The following is a 24,916-nucleotide window of genomic DNA, read 5'->3' as shown; positions in this document are numbered from 1 at the left end:
GAATCTGTTTTTGTAAGATATATTTATAATATAATAAATACATAAACTATACAGAGAAGTGGTTTTTTTTTAACCCAAATCCTTAAATCGATTAGGTACCTTATATTTACACTCGGCCGTATTATCTCATTATTATTATTAAAGGCCGTCATTTTTTCTCTTGCTATTATCGTCGTTCGTTTTCCACTGAAGGCTGCGGGATGTGGGGTAGCTAACTGCAGCTTGGTGGAGGTAACTTGGGCGTGACGCCTGCTCTCTCTCGAGACACGCCCATAGAAGCAATAGCAGCAATGGCCGACCATACTCGACAATTATCGTCAGTACAGCATCCCTCATCTCACTCTACCCGGTAGTATCCACTTCATCCCCTTCTATTGCTTAAGGGGGGGGGGGGGGGTGCGGAGTAAGTTGACTGAGAGGAAAAACAATGATGGTGGTGGCCAAAAACATTAAGGCCGAGAGAAGACCATCGCCGTTTACCACCAGTGTCATAATCAGTGCGAAATCAGCCACCGTTGTTGTATTATCATCTATTTTAACATTATTGTTAATACTAAGAAAAATAATAATTTTAATAATAATAATTAAGCTGTTGTGTATATAATCATTTATTATTTAGTTTACTGTTAGCAGTTGTGCGGATAAAAGTTTTCCAGTGTGGTGAATAAATGTGTATCATGCGATTAAGGATTATGTTGGATGTTCCTCGTATACCAGAAAAATAAAATAAAAAGGTTTTTCTAAATATTATTTTTATTTAATTTACTGCATTATGTTTTAATAATAATTGTAATAGCCACCGCTTTATAATATATATAATTATATAAATATATTATATTATATTGTGAAATACGTGTGAAAATGTTGCGAAACAAAAGTATTGGCACGCGATTCTTACGGTGGTGCAATATCTATGATCACCAAATAGGTTATTATTACCTTCAGTTTAAATGTATTCATTACTAAAATAAATCTAAACCCATTTTCTTTAGATATATTTATCGGTATTTCCTATATTTGGTTTTCATAAAACAAATTTGATGGAGAATACTACTTCTACTGCATTCACAACTGAAAATCAATCGTCAAATAAGAATAATGAATTGAAAGATGGGGATAATATTGAAGATAGTCAACAACAGCATCAGAGACGCCACAGGACTACCGGAAATGGTCGATGGTGTACCAGTAGCGTTCGATCACGGTCCTCTACGTCATTTCTCATACACAATTTACTTATATCTTGTTCTGATGATGCTAATGACGTGCAAAAAACTATATCTCCGCCTTCGCATTCGCTGGTTGAACAAGATAACGACAATGAAGATACTAGTAATAATAGTTGTAGCAGTGAAAGCAAAAGTAGAAGTTGCAGTCCACAAGAGATACAATTATCATCCCCTGTGATGGACGTTAAAGAAGAAAAAAATAACGATGTTAACGGAATGTATGATGCAGAACATTACAGAATTAAGAGACGTAAATGCACCATTCCTTTTAGAAGGAGAACAGCTAAGAAAGATGAGAGCAGCAGCACTAATGGTAGCGGCGATAGTGATGTCGAAAAAAATGAAAGTAAGAAAATCAATAAAAATCTAAAATTTTATAAAACAGTTTATGAACGACTAATATCATAAATTAATGTTTCAAAATTAGTGTAACATTAACAAACTTAAATATAATATAATCATAATATTGAGGTCAGGTATCTAGCCTAAACCAAAATTATTGAATTTATTTTTATTTTTAATATAATCTCAAATTCTTATTTATCATCTTATAAGTACAATGTAGTGAATTAGATTATAATAACAAAACCAATCTAAGTCAATAATAATATTTTTGGATTGGATACAAGTATAAATATAAAATATCATAAGAAACCAATTGTTATTTTGTTTTCTCTATTTCTGATACTTGTATTATAATCTAAAACGTTGATTGTGATTTATAAATCACGCGTAGATAACTGTAAAAGATGAATATGAAAGCTATAAATTATATAACATAATGTTATTAATTTAACATTTTGTTATAAATAACAATAAAGACGTTTAGGTGAGCCGTATCTATTTGGAAAATTAATATAGTTTCCTTAATTTTATCATATAAATAGTAAAATTACTTGGTGAGTATATATTATGTATTAGTATTATGGTCAGATTTATTAAACCTCTCGAGATATAGATTACAATTATATCAGGTATTTCAATCACAATATATATTTTAAATTATTTTTAGCACATTAATTTGCAAATTTAACCATTTATAAATCATTTTAATATTGATATGTCCCTGGAATTATTATAATATTACTTTTTTGTAATTCTTATTAGTCTTATTATAAAAAATACATTCTGACTAAAACTAAATAATATTTAAGTACTAACACAATTTTCGTAATTGTAGTTATTAATTTCCATTTACCTTTAAATCTTAAAAGCGATTATCGTTAATTTATTTGTAACATAGTATTGATTTACTAATTAAATTCATTGACATTAATGTTAACAGCTGATAAAGAAGCAGCATCCCTAAAAATTTCAGAGGAAGATTCACAAATGCAATCGATTCAAACCCAACCACCGCCTATTTCAATATACCTATCCACAACTATGAATCATCAACTTCAACAATCTGCTCTACAGACATCAAACCAAACACCCATTTCAACGTCAACCATGCCTGTGTCGTCGCTAAACTTCAGCGTAAATGCCATTCTCAGTGGTGGAGGATGTTCTAATGGGCGAAGCAATAGTACAAGTAGCGATTGTAGCACCGGAAGCAATGGGAGTAACGGGTCCAGTGGTTTCGGGTATGGTGGAAAAATGATGATGCCACATCAACAAAATATTTATGACACCGGTCAACAGCACAGTCAACATTTGGCTTCTGCAGCTTTTTTGCGAATTACAGCCGCGGCCGCAGCAGCTTCCGCTTCATCGCCTTCTGGTAAGTTGAACGTTCTATCATCATAATAAAAAACTATCAGGTAGTATGATAGTTTTCTAACAAATAAATAAATTTAATTAAATAACGTCTTATTACAATATTACATAAGTAATCATTAAAAAGGGTGGTTTGGTGAAAATAAAAATGTAAAAAAGTAATGAATTCGTCGTTTGCGAAACATAACATATTATTCAATTGTGGTTAAATGTAGGTATACAAGAATATAGTTATAACTATCAACTGATTATTATAGATAGAGTATGTAATATTAGGAAGGCTAATATGAAATACTAAACGATATAATATAATAATAGACTACCACTACATTTTATTTTATACACTTTTTCTTATAGTATAGTTATTCTGTAATCACGTAAAAGATACCCACTAAACATTTTATATTATAATTAATTTCCACTTCTAAATGACTTCAAATTAATTCAAAGGTACAATATAAATACGTATATAAATACTTAATATTATAAAGGGAGTATGTGTGGCGTGTGCTGCAATGCTATTGAAGTATATTATTATTATGGCGATAATGGGCGTGACTGCCGTTCGATCTTCTTCGTTTTCCTTTGGTATAACTTTCATTTTTTCTTATTCCCAAACGGGTAGAACGTAGAAAGTAACGTATTCTCAATTGTATAACATTAGCCATCTTAGTGCTGTCATTCACAGGCCTTTTAGTACATTTATATCTCTCTATACATAATAATAAAAATAATATCTGCTTATTAGGTACTACAACTTACTGTAACAATTATTATTATTATTATTGTTGCACACCTATTGGCTATTCATATCAATATTTATATAAGAATTAAATACGAAGCCTTTAGTTGAAACTAATAATATTTACTTGTATGTCATATTTTACACTAAATTATGATTTTTTTTTAACATGATTGTTCGTAATTGACATAGACATAAGTAGGCGATAAGATATAATATATTAGTAAACACTGCACATCCGACTATACTATTAACAGTTTAACACTTCTTTGTTTGCATGGTTAGTACGTCGTATATTTGTACATAATATTGTGGACATAATGTACAATCGATTATTTCACTTGAAACATAATGACGTAACATAACACAAACACAGCTGAAATATTTGCTATTGAAGCTCTTTAGTGCTAATAGTAACATAAAACTATTTATACAAAATGTTTAAACTACGATTTAACTGACTATATTATATTATACACATATATGTGCTGTTAGTCAATCGATCTTTGTATAGAGTTACACAAGAATAACAAGAAACACCACGATTATTATAAAGTAAACACTAGGGAAAATGAAATATGATTCGCTAACATTTTTATTTATGTCATATAGGTCTATTTAAGTATTAAGTATGTGGATTTAATATTAAGCTTCAAAATTATTTCTTGTATATTATTAATTTATTCTAGAACAATTTTAGATTAAATAACTTATAATTTATATGAATAGTAGATATAATATTATAGGTGGCATATTATACTATTATACCCAAATCATGATATAATATAAGACACAATATAAATATACAGTTCTAACTTATTTATGTGTGTTCTTATATCAGAATATATTCTGTTAACAAACACGGATCGTGGATCAGCATCTATTTTTAAGGATAATTATTTTTAATTACAGTCGTATTTACGGGGTAATATGTGGAATGAATCTCCTTGACTTTTGTTTTATAACTAATATATATACCAATTGCTTGAAATAACATAATGCTAAGAAATAATATTTTAATAATTTGTTCAATTAATAGTATTTATTAACACTAAATGGGTAATATAGTTCTAATTAGTAATTGGCCTTGTTATTATGCCATACGACATACGAGAAGAAGAAATTAGTACATATTATTATGTGATTAATGAAGAACTTCGTATTAAAAAAGAAAAATTATATTTCATATTTCGTATATTAAATTTATGCAGTTTTACTATATTTTTGTATCCTGTTATCAAATATAAAATATGTCGTTAAAAAAATAATTTTCAGTATCCTCACATTCGCAAGTCTTAAATACACCCTTGTGATAGTACATATTTCATATGTTAAATTTACATTATTATGAGTAATTTCTTAATTTTGTAAAGTATACTAGCCACTAGGACACTTAGTGTCTAGGTTAAACTAGTTTTTGACAAAAACATTCCAAATACAATACACCTAAGACCTAACTTCTTTTATGTCAATACCTACTGAAGATAATTGGAAAGAATGATGTACCTAAGTCCTAAATAAGTTCGTGTTAAATATTACTTAAGATTTATCTGAATTTGTTGAAAATGTTATTTTATATAAAAATTAATATTATATAAATATTGATATAAAGTTTTAAGCTCATATGGTTAATATTTTTTTTGAATTAAAAGAAATAACTATGAAATCGTTAACGGAAAAATATTAAATTTAAAATAATAAATGTTTAAAATGTTACCTATTACCTATATATTATACAGTTTTTGTAAAAATGTAAATTTTGAACGATCATCAACTAATATTTTAAGATTGATACAATAACTAATAATGCAAAACCTTATGGTAAAATTTTAATAATCTTGATCGAAGAATAATATTGATTTTATCAACATAAATAAAATAAACTAAAAAAATGTTCTATTAAAAAAAAAATGAATAATTATAAATTAACAAAAAACAAATTTCAATTATTCCAATTTAATATCGCTCCACTAAGAATCATAAATAATATTATCCATGATTATCAATTATCATTAAATATTTTCAAAATGTTAGTTTTATAATATTTGGTCCATGTGGTGGCTATGTCATCTGTGCAAGATTTCCTAGAAATTATTGTGTTATCGAGTGCCATATGTATTAAAAACAATATGCTTTATATGTATTAAATGTACATAATACGTATATATAGTAGCTATATATATATCAAGTATAAACGTCACAAATAATATTCTCCTATTTCATTTTGATAGTTTAAGACAATCTGCTTTAATATTGACCCAAAGTACACATTACACCAATATTTTATTTGTTAAGTTGTTTGTATGATAAACATTAGACAAATATACCTAACTCGGATAAATTACATTATACTAAATTTTAATTAAAGGTTATTAAAAGTGATAAAATAGTTTATATAGGTAAGTATATGTAGTTACGATAATATGCACGTAATTTATTTGAATTTTAATACAGGTTCTCATTATATTTGTACATTTTTTTAATTTTACGAAGTATACAAAGGTATATTTTTGATAGATAATTAATAATAAAATTCACACAAAATTTGGAAATGAATCATTGAAAATACCTGTCTGTTTATCTTTTAATCTACTGCATAATCTGCAGTAGTGGCATTTAAGCATATTTAACTATTGCTAATGTAAGAACAGTTCAAAATCTCAAAGTAAAAGAGTTCTGATATATTTTAGATTTTTTGATTATTTTATAATTTTATTCATCTTTACAGAATTTACATAATAACCCCGTTGGGTATGAGTATTTTGTAGTGATCAAATTTTATTTTATTTATCATTTACATTTTTTATACAACACCAATTTACTAGTTTTTTTGTAGCTAAATTATATTTTTTATTACATCAATAACATAATTTTTTTTATTTATCATTTAGTAATGAAAAATTCTAAGCATGTATGTTTATTGAAACGTATCAATTTTAATTTATAGATGTTGTTTATAAGAAATTTTATTATTGGTCATTCATAATTTAAAACAGTGCAGTTCATACTTAACAAAAACGATAAATATTTGTATACAAAAACAAAACTGTAGTAATCCTCCTTAATTTCACCATAAAAATATTAATGCTATGTTTCATAAAAAAATTTATATCCACTAAAATTGAATGGACCGATATTATGGGCTACAAAATCTTGTCTAAGGGACCATTAGCTCATTATTGATTCATTAAATGTTTAGCGCAACCCGTCATAATAATAGGCTCTCCAGCAAGTAACCATCTGCATCTCTGTAGGCATAACTTACTAAACTCTCAAAGTTTCGGTACATGAAATTGTTAATTGTTACCATTAGTAACCACCAAAGGTAACCACTAACCATTATATAACTGTAGCAATTTATATCTTGCCGTTTTAATTTTGAACTTTTTGGTTATTTGACATTTTGAAGTTTTAACAAAAGTATATTAACTAATATTACCAATTATAAAAGATAAAAGTACTATAAATTTTAATTTAAAATAGTTTGTAATTTTTTTTTTTTAAATAAATAATTAAATAAAAATGAATTATTCATGATATAAACAATATAATATTACCACATAAGCTTTACATTTGAGAACGCTCTGGGGAGGCTGAGTGATATCAATTTTATACTATCTATAGGATAAGGTTTATCCATATAATGATATAATATCACGATTTCACAATAGTCAACTATTAATATTCATTTATGGTTCCGATAGAGAATCATTTGAAATTGAATGTATGAGTGAATTATTAATTCATTAAGACTTCTTTGACTAAGAATTTTGTTCTTACGTTTAGGTCCAATGTTTTACCATCACCAACATCTAGCTTCAGTAGCTGCTCTCCACCACCACCACCAACAACAACAACAACAACAACAACAGCAACAGCAATTACACCAAAACCGAGTACACGCGGTAACCTGCAGCCCGTCACCGACACCTCCACCGTCTTGTCTACCAACCGCCACGTCGAACACACCGCCAACTTGCACCTTCTTGACAGACGCCACCAGCACAGTGACCACTGACCCACAGCCGGCACAATCTCTCCGGACTATTGCCAAGCCCATCGCGCGCAGGCCCGCCAACGCCGCGAATCCCAATGTGGGCGCCAACGGGAATCTTCACAACTCGGCATTGCTGCCGCTGGCCGCCGCGGCCGCCGCAAATTTGGCGTCCAACAGACCATCAAGCGGCGGCGGTCTGGCGAACAACGCCAATGAGAGTTCTGTCGGCGGCGTCGCAAGTGCCTGCAATTCCACAACACTGTCGAACACGTCCACATCTTCAACTAATCCCGGTAATTATGGCATATTAATAATTTCTTATAGAGATTAATTATTGTATATTATAATCAACATTTCAATGTAATTACTTCCTATACTCATGCCTATATGTAATTTTATAAATCATAATATATTATAGCTGCTGCTGGGCCAACGTCAGGCCGTATAAAATGATTAATTACTTAAATTTTGTTTAAAGTAATTTGTAATCTTCACCGTTAATGATGTATAGTATATAATATCATACAATATAATATATAAAGTACATGGCATTAGTGGAAGTGAATACTTTTAACAGAAAGTTTGTTGTTTCTGTTAGTTTGTTTCTATAACTTTAGAAAAAAAAAACTAATAATAATATAATTTCCCGTTGACCCGGAAAAATGTTTTTCTCAAACGGTGCGATCCTTCCGAAGGTGCCAAAAAACATAATATACCTCGTACAATAATCATTAATTATAAAATAATCGTTTTGCCCTGAATGTTCGTTGAGGGGCTAAACGAATGTTGCACAGTTGCTAACAATAATAATTTCTCTTATAATTACCACCTACTATCGTATTTACGACTATATTATTATTTCATTACTTATACCGTTATATTATAAAGTTTGAACACCGTAAATCAAAAACAGACTTGCAATATACGATCTACGTGGATATGTTTTTGACGAATGATACCACGCGTTAAAATAGATCGTTAAACGCATTCGCGTACGTCGTAAACATAAACTCATACAGTCGCGTCTACAACGACTGGCCGACACGTGCCGCCGACCTCCGTTCGACTGAAATGTCATCGGCAGCACATGCAGCAACACAACGGTATAATATGCACCAACTAACAGCAATTCGTATAATCATATGATATTAGGTATATATTTTATTATTACATCGCATTTTAAACGACCGTAATCGTTGGTCTAATCGTCGTGTATTATTTATTATTCCATATTTATTCTATATAACATAATGTATGTATATAAATATACGAATACGATAAGGTACCTATTATAGAGGCAAAAAAAAATTTTTAAATGAAAAATAATAATCAATAAAATTATAACGAGAACTTGGGAGTTGTATAAGAGAGTATAATAAATATATAGAGACGAATTTGAGAAGAATGGAAAAATAAGGAAAATAATATAGAATGCGAGAACAAGAGAAATAACCGACTTCATCCCGTCCGTCCCGGCGCAGTGTAATCGAGTGCTGTGATTCCAACCGACCCCTCGCTCCACATCGCTGTTGTTCTAATACACCTCCCCAGCTCCGCCAGCAAACTCATTCGCCGCCGCCAACCCCTGGGCGAACCTGTCAAACGCACGCGCTACACACTACCCTCAGCACTACTCTTGTTCCCATCTCTTTTCCACTCACTTATTATAATATATTTAATAATCCAATGCAGCCGCAAAAAAGGGACCCTCCGCCGTATTCTTCTTACTATTGAAGTCAGTTGCACACACTGCCCACCGATTAGTGTTGTTGTCGTTATTAGCCTCTGTTGCACCGGATTGCATTTCTGTTTTTTTTTTTTAAATGCAGTATATATATTTCGTCGCCCCCTTTAATTCTTTATACAATAATAAAAAATAATAATAATAAATAATTAAAAATCATCTACTATAACGTAGGCGATAGCGGTGTAACATTCTGCTGTCCGGTATAATATCATAGGTCCGTGACTAAAATTCGTATAACACTTGAATTATTTTAAGGATAAAAATTTATTATTATTATTATTATTATTATTATTGCAACACGTGCTGTTGGCGGCGCGAATATTGTCGCCCTGCTCTTTTGCTGCAATGTGGCGTCGGCATAACGCAGTAATAATCATAATAAGATGAGAAGGTAACAGCTGTGGCTGCTTATATTATTATTAACACCGTCTCTGTGGTTATTTATTATTATTTATTTATACACTGACTAGTCGGGTTAAACAATAGTAATATTTCAGAAAATGTAGATCTGCAGACTTACAGTCCATTTGCTCTCCCAAACTGCTTATCCTTATAGGTACTTATATTCAAAAAACAAAAAGTTATGTACACATTAATTTATTCCATAAAAAATAAACATTTATATTACCATATAGTAGGTTCTATTGTTGGCCTTACATTTAACACATTAAATTTTCCTTACAAGGTATCTACCGAAATAGTTTATAAAAAGGTGGTTGATTATTTTTTACAAACTCTTAAAATCATATTTATATGCAAAAAATTAATATAAAATAAACACGAAGTAAATAAGTAAAACCAATTACTATACTGCTGCCATCAAAATTGAAAAGTCACTGATTTAATAGTTTTTCTATAACTCTTAAGTAGTTTTATAAAATGCCGGTTTAAATGTATGATTCGATATTTTGAATTATTTACTATTAAAGTATATTAAATTTAAAGTTATTTTAAGCATACATAGTTATAGTAGGTAATGACAACTCTGCAAGCTAAATTAGAATTTTTGGTTTTTGTGATTACTAAATAATCATCAATAAATATATAACTATAATAACAACAATATTAAACTAGCTATAAATATTTCTCCCAAATAATGTTTTAGGTCCAGGACGACCAAATGGCGTTGGAACAAACAGATTCCCTATAGTACACCCTCAGTACAATTATCGCCATCATTTAGCTCATCAACATCCTCACACTCATCATGAAATTCTCATGATGCAGTCCCGATCAAATAGTGTGTCTAGCTCCAACAATGGAACATCGAACTCTTTAGCTTCCGTTCCTCCGTCGCCTTTTTCATCTTCCACCACGTGGCCTTATAATGGGGGATCCAGTGCAAACGGAGGAGGACCTGTACATATAAGCGGAACGACCGCATCACATCATCATAGAATTACGCCATTGCACCATCATCAGCATCACCCATCAGCAACGACCATGCTATTAATGAGCACCAACAACAACACCTTAAATGTGATGAACGGTGTAGTGGTTGGTGGAAATAACAGGGGAAAACCACGGAGAGGCATGATGCGACGGGCTGTATTCTCTGACGCACAGCGGAAGGGCTTGGAACGTCGGTTTCAGGTGCAAAAGTATATCAGCAAACCAGATAGAAAGAGATTGGCCGATAAGCTTTCGTTAAAAGATTCGCAGGTAATTGAAAATTATATTAATATTTCATATACTTTATATTATAGAACTGTAGGTATAATATACAATATTATTAAATTAAACATTTATTTTTGGGAAGGTATACATTTTTAGCAGCATTTTTGTCTATATCCTCCCCGGTGTCAAAATTTTCTAAACGCATTTTCTATTACGGTCTGTGTTCTATAGTTCTATATGAACTATGACTACTATGAGGCAATGTTACAATTATTAATCAGTACCTACACAAATATTATTAAGTATAATAATATGTAAAAAGTAGAATTTACTAATTGTCATCATTATTTTTGTGATCGCATAGGTTTTATTTAATTAAAGGTATAAAAACTATTTAATGCTTGAACTTGGCATCTGTATACTTTTATTTGAACACTATCGATTGCGTTCTAGCTCTTTATACGTTTATAAAATGTTTTATAGTAATTCTTGTTCTGTGATGAAAATTATTTTAACTTGATATCTCGGTAAAATGTGTATACTTTTCATAAATCTTCGTCTATAGTTATTTAAACTTTACAGAGAAGTGTTATTGACTATTGTACGGTGTACAAATATTCAAAAACTTATTGAAAGTCTAGAAAATTGGATGAGTGTTTGGAAAGTTAAGTGGAACTTTATAAGATATATCATTATGAAATCATTTGTCGATGGATATTAGTCAACTTCACACTTTTTATAGTGTTCCTATAAAAATATATACATATATTGTGTATACCTATACTAATACTATAATACATTTTACAATCTTAACAAACTTAACTTTTTTTAAAATATTACTAAGGTTTATATAAAATATTTAATATTAATACAACAATAGCCTATGGACTTTAAGCTAAAAATTTTAGCAAAAAATTGTATAAGAATTCTTATTTATGTATAAACTATTTAATATTTATAGTAGGTACACCCAGGAACGAACTGGCAAAACTGTAATACATTTATAAAAGTGTTTGAATATACTTATTAAACATTGTGCATAATAATATGTATAAAGTTAAATATACATGTAGTAGTTATGATTGGGTATAAGACAAAAAAACTATTTCAGATTTTTTTTATTAGTTGTACCTACCATGATTTCAGATTTTTATAAAGCAATGAATTGTTTTTAATTTTTTCATAATTTCTTCCGAGTTGATAATTTAATATAATATATAAACATAATTATATATAATATGTATAACGAAATTCAAAATAAAATAAAATGAATAATTGTATAGTTAAACATTGAAAATAAACCTAACAAAAAAAAGTAAATAACGATCATAGACTGTATGTCCGTATATTATACAATACCTACCTGATAACGATGTGAAAATTAATGTAAAAAATGATATAAATATATAATTCATCACTTTTAAAACCATATTCCATAAAGCTGATCGTTTATGGTTCAAGTGGTTCTAAATTCAGCTGTACTGAAAAATATAATCATTTGTCCGCACTGGAATATGAACATAGTCCCAGTGGCGTAGCCAGGGGGGGGGCTGAGGGGGCTACAGCCCCCCCCCCCCCCCGAAATGTTAATAAAATTTAAAAATTATTGCAATGGTCTACAATATTCACTCAAAAAGTCTTAAATTGTATTTTACTAATTTTAAATTGTCATCTTTATTTTGTTAGTTTTCTATAGCTTCGGCCGTGCTAATAGGTATGCACCGCTATGTAAAAAATTGATCAGTATATCAGTATAGTGGCTGCCAATTCGGCTCTTTGTACGCCTACAAACTATATGCTAGAATGTGCCTGTAAACAATACTGAAAATTAAAACAGCTAAATTCCTAAATCCCTTTCACAGTGAAAATTACTCCAACCATTTTTGTATTAAATTTTATTTTATCAAAAAACATACCATCTATACAACAACAAGCACAATAAGTATAACATGTTATAGGTAGGGAATAAAAACATTATTGTGGTTGCGTAATCAAAATAGATACAGGGTTACACCCTTCAGAGACACATGGTGTGGAATTGATACGTTAGGTTAGGTTTAGTACATTTTCTTTATAGCAACTGGACGTATCACTACCGGTCTAATAGACATCCGTCACGACGCTGTTTGATGCTGCAGTGAAATCGTACTGTCAGATTGTTGAGGATGGAAACCGTTAGCAGATGAAATATCTTCAATAGATTCCTGTGGTCTACTAATTTAGTTAAGAAACGCTTATAAAAAATTGCTACGTTCCTTGATTGTTTTATTACTAACATATTGTGAGGATCAGGCTAGAGACAAAGGACAGAGAATTATTTTATAATCTTGTGAAGTGTGATTTGTTAGTCAATCCCAAAAGTTGAATCCCGTGCGTAAATATTGGCTTAAGAAACTTTTTAAATAATATTAGTGTTTAAATTTTTTTTAAATAGTAAATTTGTTCTTTGAGATTCGAGCACTAAATAATTAGAAAGTTAAAGTTAAGTTAGAAAGTTACTTAAAAACTAGTTAGTTTTTATAAATAATAACTTTTCAACTTAACGATTTGAATTTATTGTATATTATAATAATTGTAATCTAACTTGTTAAAATAAAAAACAACTAGTTATAATGCATTAATAATTGATATTGCGTATTGAGTAGGTACTTTTTTGAATTTTTTGATAAATGCATTTCTTAACTTTTTATTTCTAACCAATTCTTATTTCATTGATGGCCAGTATATCCTATTAAAATAGTTTTCAAAAGAAGTACAAACATTTTACCTCAAGTATAACACTGCAGTATTTCCTCTAGTGTTCCTGTCGAGAGACTTTTTAGTGCAGGACACCAATTATTTGATGAAAGGCTCCATGCCTTTCTGATAACCCTTTTGAAATATAAATTTTATTATAACTCAATAAATATTACTAGGAACTGCTATAATATAACTTTATAATATACCTATACGTATATAGTATACGGCGAAATATATAGCTAATATAGACTATAGACTATATTATATTGTATTATTATTTATGTTCTAAATTTCTAATAAAGTAATAACTAACAGTACCTAGTTATCAAATCAAAAATGTGTTAAATTTAATTTTTCAATCATCATCAATAATTTAAGATACCTAGACAACTTATTATTTACATTTTAACCAAACCAATTTTTAATCTATACATTTAAAAAAAAACTAGCTTCAATACGCTTATAACATTACGTTAGCACTTCATACGTTTACATAACTTCATTAAAGTATTCGAGCATTAACTGTATTTTTAAAATTGTGTAGTGGTATGCTATTGTAGTTATAACATAATAGCGATCAATAAAAAAAGAAATAATGCTTGCAGACATTGTCCCAACCAAATTACCTATTAATTATAAGCGGAAAAAAATATAATTTTATTAGTTTTTGTAAAAATATAGGCGATTTTGTTGAATAGAAAAAAATCGTAGGTAATGTAATGTAGGTAATTTGATTTATATAGTGAAAAATGTTTATTACAATATCGGTTGTAACAAATTATCGGAACAAAAGCTAACTGTCAAATTAAGTGGCACTGACAAATACCCTATTATTACAAGGATAAATTATAACCACTTTACTTTAACAAATACATAAAAACAAACTTATCATTGGAATCTATTATATGGCTATAATATAGAACAACTATTTTTATATACTCGGCAATGCAACGATAATGTTTTTGATCTTACTAAGTTACAACAATAAGATTAATTATTAGTTTGAATGGTCAGGAAATACATTCTAATAATATTATTATTTATTAATTGTACAATTTCACTAGATAATAATAAATATTTAAAGGCTATATATGTTTAGGTACACATATTGGGAGATATTTTAGAAAAATATGTAGGTACCAGTTGGTATTTATTGCATGTATATTGTATAAAAAATATGGCATCGTGTTTGAAACTTTTACAATACATTGACAACAATAACAAAATATCCTGTATCTCTTTTGAATAAGTTATACATAGGTAGGTACATACAGTTATAACACATACACATAATGTAAATCATAAAGTAGCGCACTGGTGGAAGGATCAAAATCTGTAGGGAAGCGTGGGGTTAGTTCCAAAAATATATTCCAAAAGTTCGTGATAAATCATATACTTTAAAAAAAATAGTATAAAAAAATTTAAATTTTAAAAACAAATGACACTTGAACTAATGTATACAACGAATAACATATTTCCGACGACTGCTGATTATAGATCTATACCAACTTTGGTATCAGACATCAGTACTTGGTAGGTACTAACTTCATGTCAATATTATATGCTATACATTTTGTTGTTTACATAATTTCCGGAAGATGGAAAATACAAAAATGTGCTGCATGAAAGTTGTAACTTGTGAATAAGAAAAAATAATTTCAGAAACAACTGGAGGGTCAACCTCGAATAGCCAACTAGGCGACAATCTCCAAGAAGCATTAGGCCTCGATCCAGACAATATCAAATCTATCTTTAAATTCCTAAAATTATGTGACGGGCTAAGATTAAAAATTAAAATTAAAATTAATTAATTAAAAGCTCGATGCGCGATTATTGGGTGATCTATTTAAAGTTATACTATTTCAGAAAATACGAGTACTAACGTTTTTGAAAATTTTAAATTGTTATAAAATAGTATTTTTTACTCATCTAGAATTAAAATACTTATAAAAATTTATAATTCACAAACTACTCATCCAAAATTTGCTTTTTGTTCAACAATGTACTCCAAAAATCTCTATTTAGGAATGAATAATTAGAAATACATAGTCTTTTTAAAAATAAAACTTTAAGGATAAAAGGCATAAAACGGAGAATAAAACAATTTTAAAAACCTTAAATATCTTAGATATATAAAGCCTATATAGCTATACTGGGATTTGGATTTAATTGCATTGTATTATTTAACCACGTGGTCATATTAAACTCGTATTATGTTCACCGTGTGGAAGTACATTCAAGTTTAAAATTCTGGCAGGATTGCCTTTAATAATTTCTTGTTTGAATTTTGTGACTGAAAATGTCGATTAAATGTATTTATTTATTTTTAACTTGTTTATTACATACAGGTAAAGATATGGTTCCAAAACCGTCGGATGAAGTGGCGCAACACTAAGGAACGGGAACTACTGGCGGCCGGCACTGGTTGTCGCGAACAGACTTTGCCGACGAAAAACAACCCTAACCCGGATTTGAGCGACGTGACGACGACGTCCACAGCAACGTCCATTGGTAGCGCGTTGCCGTCTTCGTCAACTGCGGCAACGACTTCGACTGCGGCACCCGGAACGGCGACGTCGGCGATACCAACATCAGCAGCCGGCCAACAGGACAAAAAAAATCCCAATGGCATGAAAAATCACCATCAACATCCGCATCACCAGCAGCAGCATCATCATTCGGTCCAACAAAAGAAGATCAACGTGGCAGTGGATCAGATGCTGCTGAACAGAGGCAGCGGAAGTAGTGGCGGTGCCGGGCCACTTGTCGTCAGGCAACAGCAAGTGTTGTAATATAGTTATAATTACAACAACAATAATAATAATAATAATAATAACAATAATAATAATAATAATTAAATAATTTTAATAATATATAATACGTATATTATTTATTTATACAGTGATATAATAATATTGTTGTATTATTTTACATATAATATATATTATATTATATGTACGTATATGTAATATGTATGTATAAATTATTATGTGTATACCTATATCTTATGCATTATTAATAATGATAATAATAATAATACGTGCCATGTCGAATAAAAATTTCCCATATTGAAATATGAAAATCATTGTTTAAATGCTTTTTTTCTGTTTTTTTTTCCGATACTTATTGATAGAGAATGCAGCGGTAAACATAATAATATGTTAAAACGTGCAGCAGCGATGGTATCATATCGAGTGTATTGAACACAAAGAGAAAAATTAATTATCGCATAGATTTCCATACCATTTTTTTTACTCTTTAAATCTCCACAGCCAATAGACCGCGCATTATGTATATATTATTATTAACACGCGTTTAGTATAATAATATTTTTATAGGTACTATTGACTAATGAGTGGTGGAAAACAAGAGCATAACGTGTGGGAAAGTGAATAAAGGGGCGGGAAAAAATACCCAATAATAAAATATTATTATATATAGTTGGGCGAATAAAACCCGTAGAATCGGTTGACAAACGAAAATAAGCGAGAAAAAACTCGTCTCCTCCTCCGAGAAACATGAAATAGAGGTAGAATTTTTTCCGGCGACCTTTCCCTTCGCCCCGCAGGGACACAGCATAATATATATATATAATAATATGACAAAAACAGAAGTACTGGGACTAAAGTATTAAATAAATATATATATATATATATATATATATATGTAGTCAGGTATTTACGACGGAATAAGAATAAAAGAGGACGGATAGAGAATTGATGTCGGCATAAGAACTGCGCAGAGTTAATAATAATAATAGTAATAATAATTCTCGAACGTAATCGGCTGTCGTCGTTTTCTCGTTTTTCCACTCTCTACGACGTCCGTTCTAAAGCTCGTTGTTAGGCGACCAGGTACATACTTACTCCCCGGCGTGGCGCGGGAGCGGTACACTTTTTTTTCCATCTCGTCGCCCCGTCGCCGACGTTTTCACCCCGACGGCAAAACTAACGAACGAATGAAATACCACGTCGCCACGTCGTCGGAAGTCATAGGGACAAAAATCACGCTACTGCAGGAAAACGAAACACTGTATTAATGTATACGATGATTATTTTTGCTATTATTATGAAGTAGGTATATATATAATATGTATTTTTGTGTACTTACGTACACACATAACGATTAACGACATATCATTACATGATAATTGAATATCTATGTATATAAAAATGGTATATTTTATCTCAGTGCCAGCGGGAAATTTTGCGGGGCCCAGGGCAGATTTTTTTCATGGGCCCTATACAAATTAAAGAAGAAAAATACATTTTTTTCTATTTTACATAACCCCTAAAAAATATTTTATTTTTTATGTACACAATTAAACAAAGTATATTAAACGTACAATTTTCAATTTGGATTTATTTTTTAAAACTCTAAAATGAAAAAAAAATGAAATGACAACAGAAAGTGCACCCCGATTGTGTCTTCGTGGTCATGCGGACACCCATCACATACAAGATAAGGAGTACACAATCATTCTTCAACTATAAATGAATAATAATACGATAAACTATACGTATTTTCGGAAAGAAAAACACGCAACTCGGGTTATAATTGAATTATTGGAATTGATGTACACATAATAAATTACATTGTTTTCAGCGAATTATTTTAGACGTTGTTAGTCAGTCTTATAATTTATTTTTACTCTCACGCGTATTATTATATAAGCTGATAATATTCATCAATCATCATCGTAAATTTAAAACAACAATCGCATTTCTGATTTCTATCGAAATTATAATTAAATATTCATAAAATTATTCGTAATATAATATATTGGTTACATTTTTTTTTTTGATATGCACTTCATTAAAAACCCACGAGGCACCACTACAGATGGGACTTGTATTTTTAATATTAAAAACAAATTTATAGTATTACAAATTATTACATGCCATTTTAGGCGCGGGGCCCCTAAAATGGCGGGGCCCTGTGCAGCTGCCCCTTCTGCCCTGCCCTTCCGCCGGCGCTGTTTTATCTAGCTATATGTATAAAAATATACTGCTAGCATAACCACAGGTAATTTAACACACAGTTTGAGACATATAAGAGGTTGGATTTTTAACGGGCTACGAAAGGCATGGATTCACCTAGTAGGTAATATAATAATTTAATAGGCAAACACTCTTTTTGTCGTACCAATAACTCCGCCTGTATAAAATAATAGTAGAGAAAAATATATAAATCATTATAGAAAGGTATTATCTAGGAGTAAAGTAACACAAAAAAATGTACACTTTCATAGAAACAAATACAAAAACAGAGCAATACAACTATGACGTCGTCTGTCCAAATGTCCAATAAGATAAAATACATTTTCCTGGATTATGTTGAATAATACGAAATACGAAGAACAATAACCTAACCAATTTAAATAATAAAAAAATTACGTTTTCCCCATATAAACTGTTGATTCAAATAAATAAAGGAGAAAAATTACAAATGCCGATACCTATCTGTGTCTATGTTGGCGCTAATAAAAATACAATATTTTAAAGCGTGTTGATTCTACATTTAAAAAGGTTTTCAGGTTGAGTTTTGATCAATAGATGATTCAAGATAGGTACTATAGAAAGATATCTGTATGACTGTATGTTATGTTGTTATAATTAATATTTGATTGCAGCGCGCGCCGACAATCGAGGTGTCTGCTTCGATTCAAGGGAATAACATTTTTATGGGTTCCTAATGTCTCTCACTCTCTCTCTCTCTCTCTCTCTCTATATATATATATATATATATGTATGTATTAAATATACAGCCACGGTGGCGCGGTGTGTATTATTATTATAATACTCACCTAGGTACAATATATTCTTTTATTTGTACTTACCGATTATACATGATTTGCCGTTGGATATGATACTTAAAAATAAGTATCTTATCTTTCAATTGATGATGTATTTAGTATATCTAAAATCTAGATACAAGATATATATATTCATGTTACAAAGATACATGATACTCCACATATTATACTTCAAATATTGCAATTTATATACAATTATACATTGATACATCTATGATTAATTTTATCGACTTTTCAAAATAATATAATTAAAACAAATTTACTTATACAAACAGTCACATAAATCTACCTACGTCAACGTATTACATCAACATTATTAATAAATACATCAAACATGTCATAATAAACTCATAACTATTCATTTTGTAGGTGAATACTTATTACACACGAATTATACGGTAAAAATGAAAATGAAAATGAAATTTTTTATAGTTTGTTTTTAAATTAGGTATTAAATGTTAATTTTATTGATAAAATCATACCTAATTACCTTTAAAAATTATTTTTTCAAACATGTCTGATATAATAAATTAACTTGGTATTTATAAGATATATAATATATTACATAATAATATAGCTGTATTATCCAATTTCCAACTTCAACAGGGAAAATAAAAATTACAAACAAACAGAATGACATTTTTAAATGGAGACTTTCTTGTCTGTGACAACCTGAAAATTAAATAATTATATAACTGTACATTTTTACACATTTATCTGTATAACCGATGTCAACAGAATTATACAAAATAATATTAAACTGTTGTGCTTACCTATATTAATGATACTTAAAAAAAAAAAAAAAAATGACAAGCGAGTATGGGTAAACACTAGACCACTCGTTGCAAAATCATCAACCTGCCTGTACGGAAATTCCGTCAAAATCGGCTAAGGCAATGCTCGGTTAGTGCCTGATAACACTAACCGGAAGAATTTATCATGAGTTAACCGATAGAATTCTACCGGTTAGTCTTAACCGACACTTAACCGGAGATTGTAAGAACGGGTCTAAGTCGATTAAAAGATTATCCTGGACACAGTGGACACACAGATGATATTTTTAATTTGGATAGATTATGGAATAAACACATCATTTTATTGTATATTGTATACATATTATTAAATTAAATTATATTATATTACATCTCACAGCAGTAGGTATTTTATAAAATATATTATGTTTTATGTGTAGAAATGTTTTAAGTATAACATATAATAGTATAATACTGTAATTTATTATACCTAATATATTAATATGTAGATTGTAGATGAGATAAAGGACAGAAAGAATAAATTGAATAAAGGACAGGTGAAGAAAAATGTAGAAAGCGACGAGTGAAGAGAAATAATAATGGCGGCAGTAATGCAAAAAAAGAGAGAAATATAAGTTCTAACGGCGCGATAATAATAGTGAGTACGTATATTAAATGCAAATATATAATATATATATATATTATACGTATTCGAGCTTTTTGTGATGGTGGGGTGTATTCTGTGGTGGGTAGGGTGGTTTGTGAGTAGAGAGAAGTATAAATAATAAATAATATAAACGGATGATGGTAGGGACGAAAAAAAAAATCCAACGGTTATGATTATTAGCTGCGTGAGTTGGGGTGTGTGTTATAGGGGAGGCGGATAGAAAAAGCGAGGAGAACACGTCAAAAACATAAGGAGAGGGGTCCATTTCAGAGGTATATATATTATAATGTGCACAAACAACGACAATATTGTTGCTGGCGCTTTGCCGATGAAGGTTTATTATTATTATTATTATTATTATTGTCATTATAAATTATAATAATCCTTCATGCGGGCTTTATGTATTTATATTTTCATGAAGGTTTAATATTAATAATAAAAAAAAGTCGTTGGATTGAATTATTAAAATTAAATCGAACAACATTTGAGGTTAACCAGCAATCAACATTATCTCTACCGATGAAATAAGATAAGATTTCCAACTTTAAAAAATATGATTATAATTTATAGATAACTATAAAACTACTTGTTTTCATAAAAACCAGTGACGTGTCATATATATGTGTGCGATGTGTGCAAATGCCACGGGCCCTCGTCTTGGGGGGAGAGCATTATTGTTTAACATTCCACAAAAAAAAAAATTAAATAAATACAGTTATTTACGAAAAAATAAAAAAATAGTTTTCATTTTCAAATGGTTCTCATTTTCTCAATCTGATATCAGTTATCAGTATATTATTGTTATAAAAATAGATAATGTATTTCCGTGATGTACTGTTGTACTTCTGTGACGGCGACTAAACGTTATTTATAGCAATCTGTTTCCCGTGGTTTTTTGTTATCGCCTTGTCGCTTATAGGCCATCGTATTATAGTCTTTATCTTCATATGTGCATATACAGACGTCTAAGCTATGACATAGATTTACACGATTAAATAATAATATTATTGCTATTCGCTTCGTTAACGTATTGCGTGGTTGTATTATTTTGTGATACTCATAGTCTCATGTGTCGTCGTTTAGAGTCTATTCAAAATAATTTACAAAATACTCAATAAAATATTAACTTTATTAATTATTATTATAATGGCATCAAAATCTGCTAGTGGTGCTACGAAACGGAAAATTAAAAACAAAAAGAAGAATCTGTTAAGCGGATGCCGAAAATGTATATATATTTAAATCAAAACCACGAAGAAACAGAAAAAGCAAGATATTGATTACTCGGGTATTTTATTAAATACGATTAATACTGCTAGTAATTCTGCCTTAGAGCCAACTGCAATATCTAGTATTGATACTATTAATACTAAAAATGTTGAACCTAATATAATTTTCCTACCGACAAAGTTCATTTTAAAGAACCACTCAGCCACCAAGAAAAACGTTTTATCATTTCTCAAGGCCCTTGTCAGCCTAAGGGCTCATTTCCAACTGACAGTGATAATTCTAGATCAGTTTCAGAAAAATTTTATTATTTTACAAATCAGGCTAATATTACTTTAAAACGTACATGGCTGTTACTCATAACTTTAAATAAAATATATTGCCAATGATGTTGGTTGTTTTCTACTCAAGATAGAATTAGTTCATCTTGGGTTACGGGAAGTAATAATTGGAGACATCTTACTCAAAATATTAAACGTCATGATAATTCAAATGATCATATTAAATGTTGTATTTGTATTATATTTGAACAATGGCGCTTAAATAAAACAATTTTCGAAGAAATGGAATTATCTATTCAAAATGAATGTAACTTTTGGAGACAAGTATTAGATCGGGTTATCAATGTCACATTAACATTAGCTACATCCAACTTGTCTTTTAGAGGTCACCAAGAAACAGAATTTAATAAAAATAAAGGCAATTTTTGATCAATAATTACTCGTATTTCAAAATATGATCCTATATTGGTAAACCGAAAAACTATTGAGTATGCTAGCTGGTAAGGACACAGCAAATTATTTAAGTAACACTATTCAAAATAAGATAATTACTTTACTCGCAAATACGATATTAGAACAAATTATTTTAAGTATTAACCAATCACCATTTTTTTTCTGTCATAATGGATACTACTCAAGATATTATTAGTAAGATTGATCAACTAAGTCAAGTTATTCAATACGTTTCGATTATTTTAGACTCTGATGGTAATCTTAAGACACTACAAATAAATGAATCATTTATTGGCTTTGTAGAAATTTTAGATCAATCAGGTGTTGGTTTAAAAGAATCTATTATTAATTGTATTACAAAAAATAATTTAAATTTGTCAAAACTTCGTGGTCAAGGGTATGATGGGGCTGCCAACATGAGTGGTGTATATTCAGGTGTCCAGGCTAGGTTTAAATCTAAACAAAAATTGGCTACATATATCCATTGTGCTTCTCATAACTTGAACTTAGTTCTAAACGATGCAATGAATTCATCAACGGAAGTAAAAATTTCTTTGGACTTGTGGAAAAAATGTATACATTTTTTTCAAATAGTATTAAACGTTGGCAATTACTTTTATCTTCAGAGACTCAGAGTAATCTGATATTTCAATTACATTAAAAAGAATATGTACCACTCGTTGGTCATCAAGGTATGATTCTTTATTAGCTATTCGACATCGTTACGTTGATATTTTAAAATGTTTATCGCGAATAATTCTTAGAAGCAAAAATAAAGACGAAATATTTGAAGCAAATTATTTAAAAGTTCATATGGAAGATTTTCAATTTATATTCAATGTAATTTTCATTGGCAAAATTCTGGAAACTGTGAATGTTGTATCAAAAGTTCTTAAGTCTCCTAAACAAGAATTGAGCACGGGAGTTTCCTTGCTTAATTCTGCGTTGATAAATCTTCAAGAATACAGGTCACAATACAGTGATTTTTTTGAAATAGCAGTAGAAATAACAAAAAAATGGGGTGTATCATAAAAATTTAAAGAAAAAAGAAACCGAAGAGTAAAACGATTTTATGACGAAATCCTCCAAGGTTATTGCTTTACTTCAGCAGAAGAACATTTTAAAATAAATATATTTTATTTAACATTGCATAATGCAATAATGCAACTAAAAGAACGTTTTACCAGTTTAAATAATTTATTCAAAATATTTGAAATTATTCAACCGAATCCGTTGATTAATTTAACAGACGAACAAATATATATCTCCGCTAATAAATTGGTAGAATACTATGATTCTGATTTATCTAATGCTCTTGCTGGTCAAATTTTATCGTTCAGATCTTGTTTTAAAGAAGAAATTACAAAACGAACATCGGTAAAAGCAATTACTGAATTACTTGTTATAGAGTACCCCACATTAGCAACAACATTTTCTGAAATATGTACAGCATGCATGTTATTTTTGACATTTCCTGTAACAGTTGCTACAGCGGAACGTTTATTTTCAAAATTAAAACTAATCAAACATTATTTACGGAGCACAATGTGTGAAGAAAGATTAAGCGGACTTGGAATTCTATCTATTGAAAACGATCGAAATCGTCAGTTAAATTTAAAAGAAATAATTAATAGTTTTGTAGAAAAAAAGCACGCACACGAAATTTCCATTGAATTATTATTATTATTATATTTTCATCATTATTAATAGATATATTATGTTATTTTATTTTATTTGTATGACGTAATTTCATCTTATTTTTTATGTAATTGAAATTTTAATAAAAACGGAAAGTACCTTGTGGAATTTATATATCTATAACTATAATATTATTTAGAATAAAAAAAATAAAGGGGAGCCTTTTTTTAGTTTTGCACACGGGCTTATCTTTGGGATAAACCGCCACTGATAAAAACGTATAATGTCTAAGA

At 29.6% G+C, this 24,916-nt stretch overlaps 1 protein-coding gene across 1 annotated transcript; it reads left to right on the top strand.

The window, feature by feature from the left end:
- Window positions 1-479: 479 nt before the first annotated feature.
- Dbx (homeobox protein Dbx) lies at window positions 480-16,855 on the top strand. The gene is made up of 6 exons (XM_015511403.2): window positions 480-734; window positions 993-1,575; window positions 2,515-2,952; window positions 7,477-7,980; window positions 10,540-11,096; window positions 16,139-16,855. Exons 2-6 carry the CDS (start codon window positions 1,041-1,043, stop codon window positions 16,580-16,582), a joined length of 2,478 nt encoding a protein of 825 aa, XP_015366889.1. The 5' UTR covers window positions 480-734; window positions 993-1,040; the 3' UTR covers window positions 16,583-16,855.
- The last annotated feature ends 8,061 nt before the right edge of the window (window positions 16,856-24,916 follow it).

Source organism: Diuraphis noxia, unplaced genomic scaffold (genome assembly GCF_037042655.1).
Source record: "Diuraphis noxia isolate RWA-SAM2 unplaced genomic scaffold, SU_Dnox_SAM2 contig0001, whole genome shotgun sequence".
Taxonomy (NCBI): Eukaryota; Metazoa; Arthropoda; class Insecta; order Hemiptera; family Aphididae; genus Diuraphis; species Diuraphis noxia.
Note: the sequence above shows the minus strand (reverse complement) of the source record. Positions and strands in the feature narration are given on the sequence as shown.

What these genes read in the sequence shown, in the direction of transcription:
- Dbx (XM_015511403.2), top strand. Translation starts at nt 1,041, where the DNA reads ATGGAGAATACTACTTCTACTGCATTCACAACTGAAAATCAATCGTCA. An exon ending in CACATCTTCAACTAATCCCG is followed by an intron (nt 7,981 to 10,539) that starts GTAATTATGGCA and finishes ATAATGTTTTAG; the next exon opens with GTCCAGGACGACCAAATGGC. An exon ending in TTTCGTTAAAAGATTCGCAG is followed by an intron (nt 11,097 to 16,138) that starts GTAATTGAAAAT and finishes TATTACATACAG; the next exon opens with GTAAAGATATGGTTCCAAAA.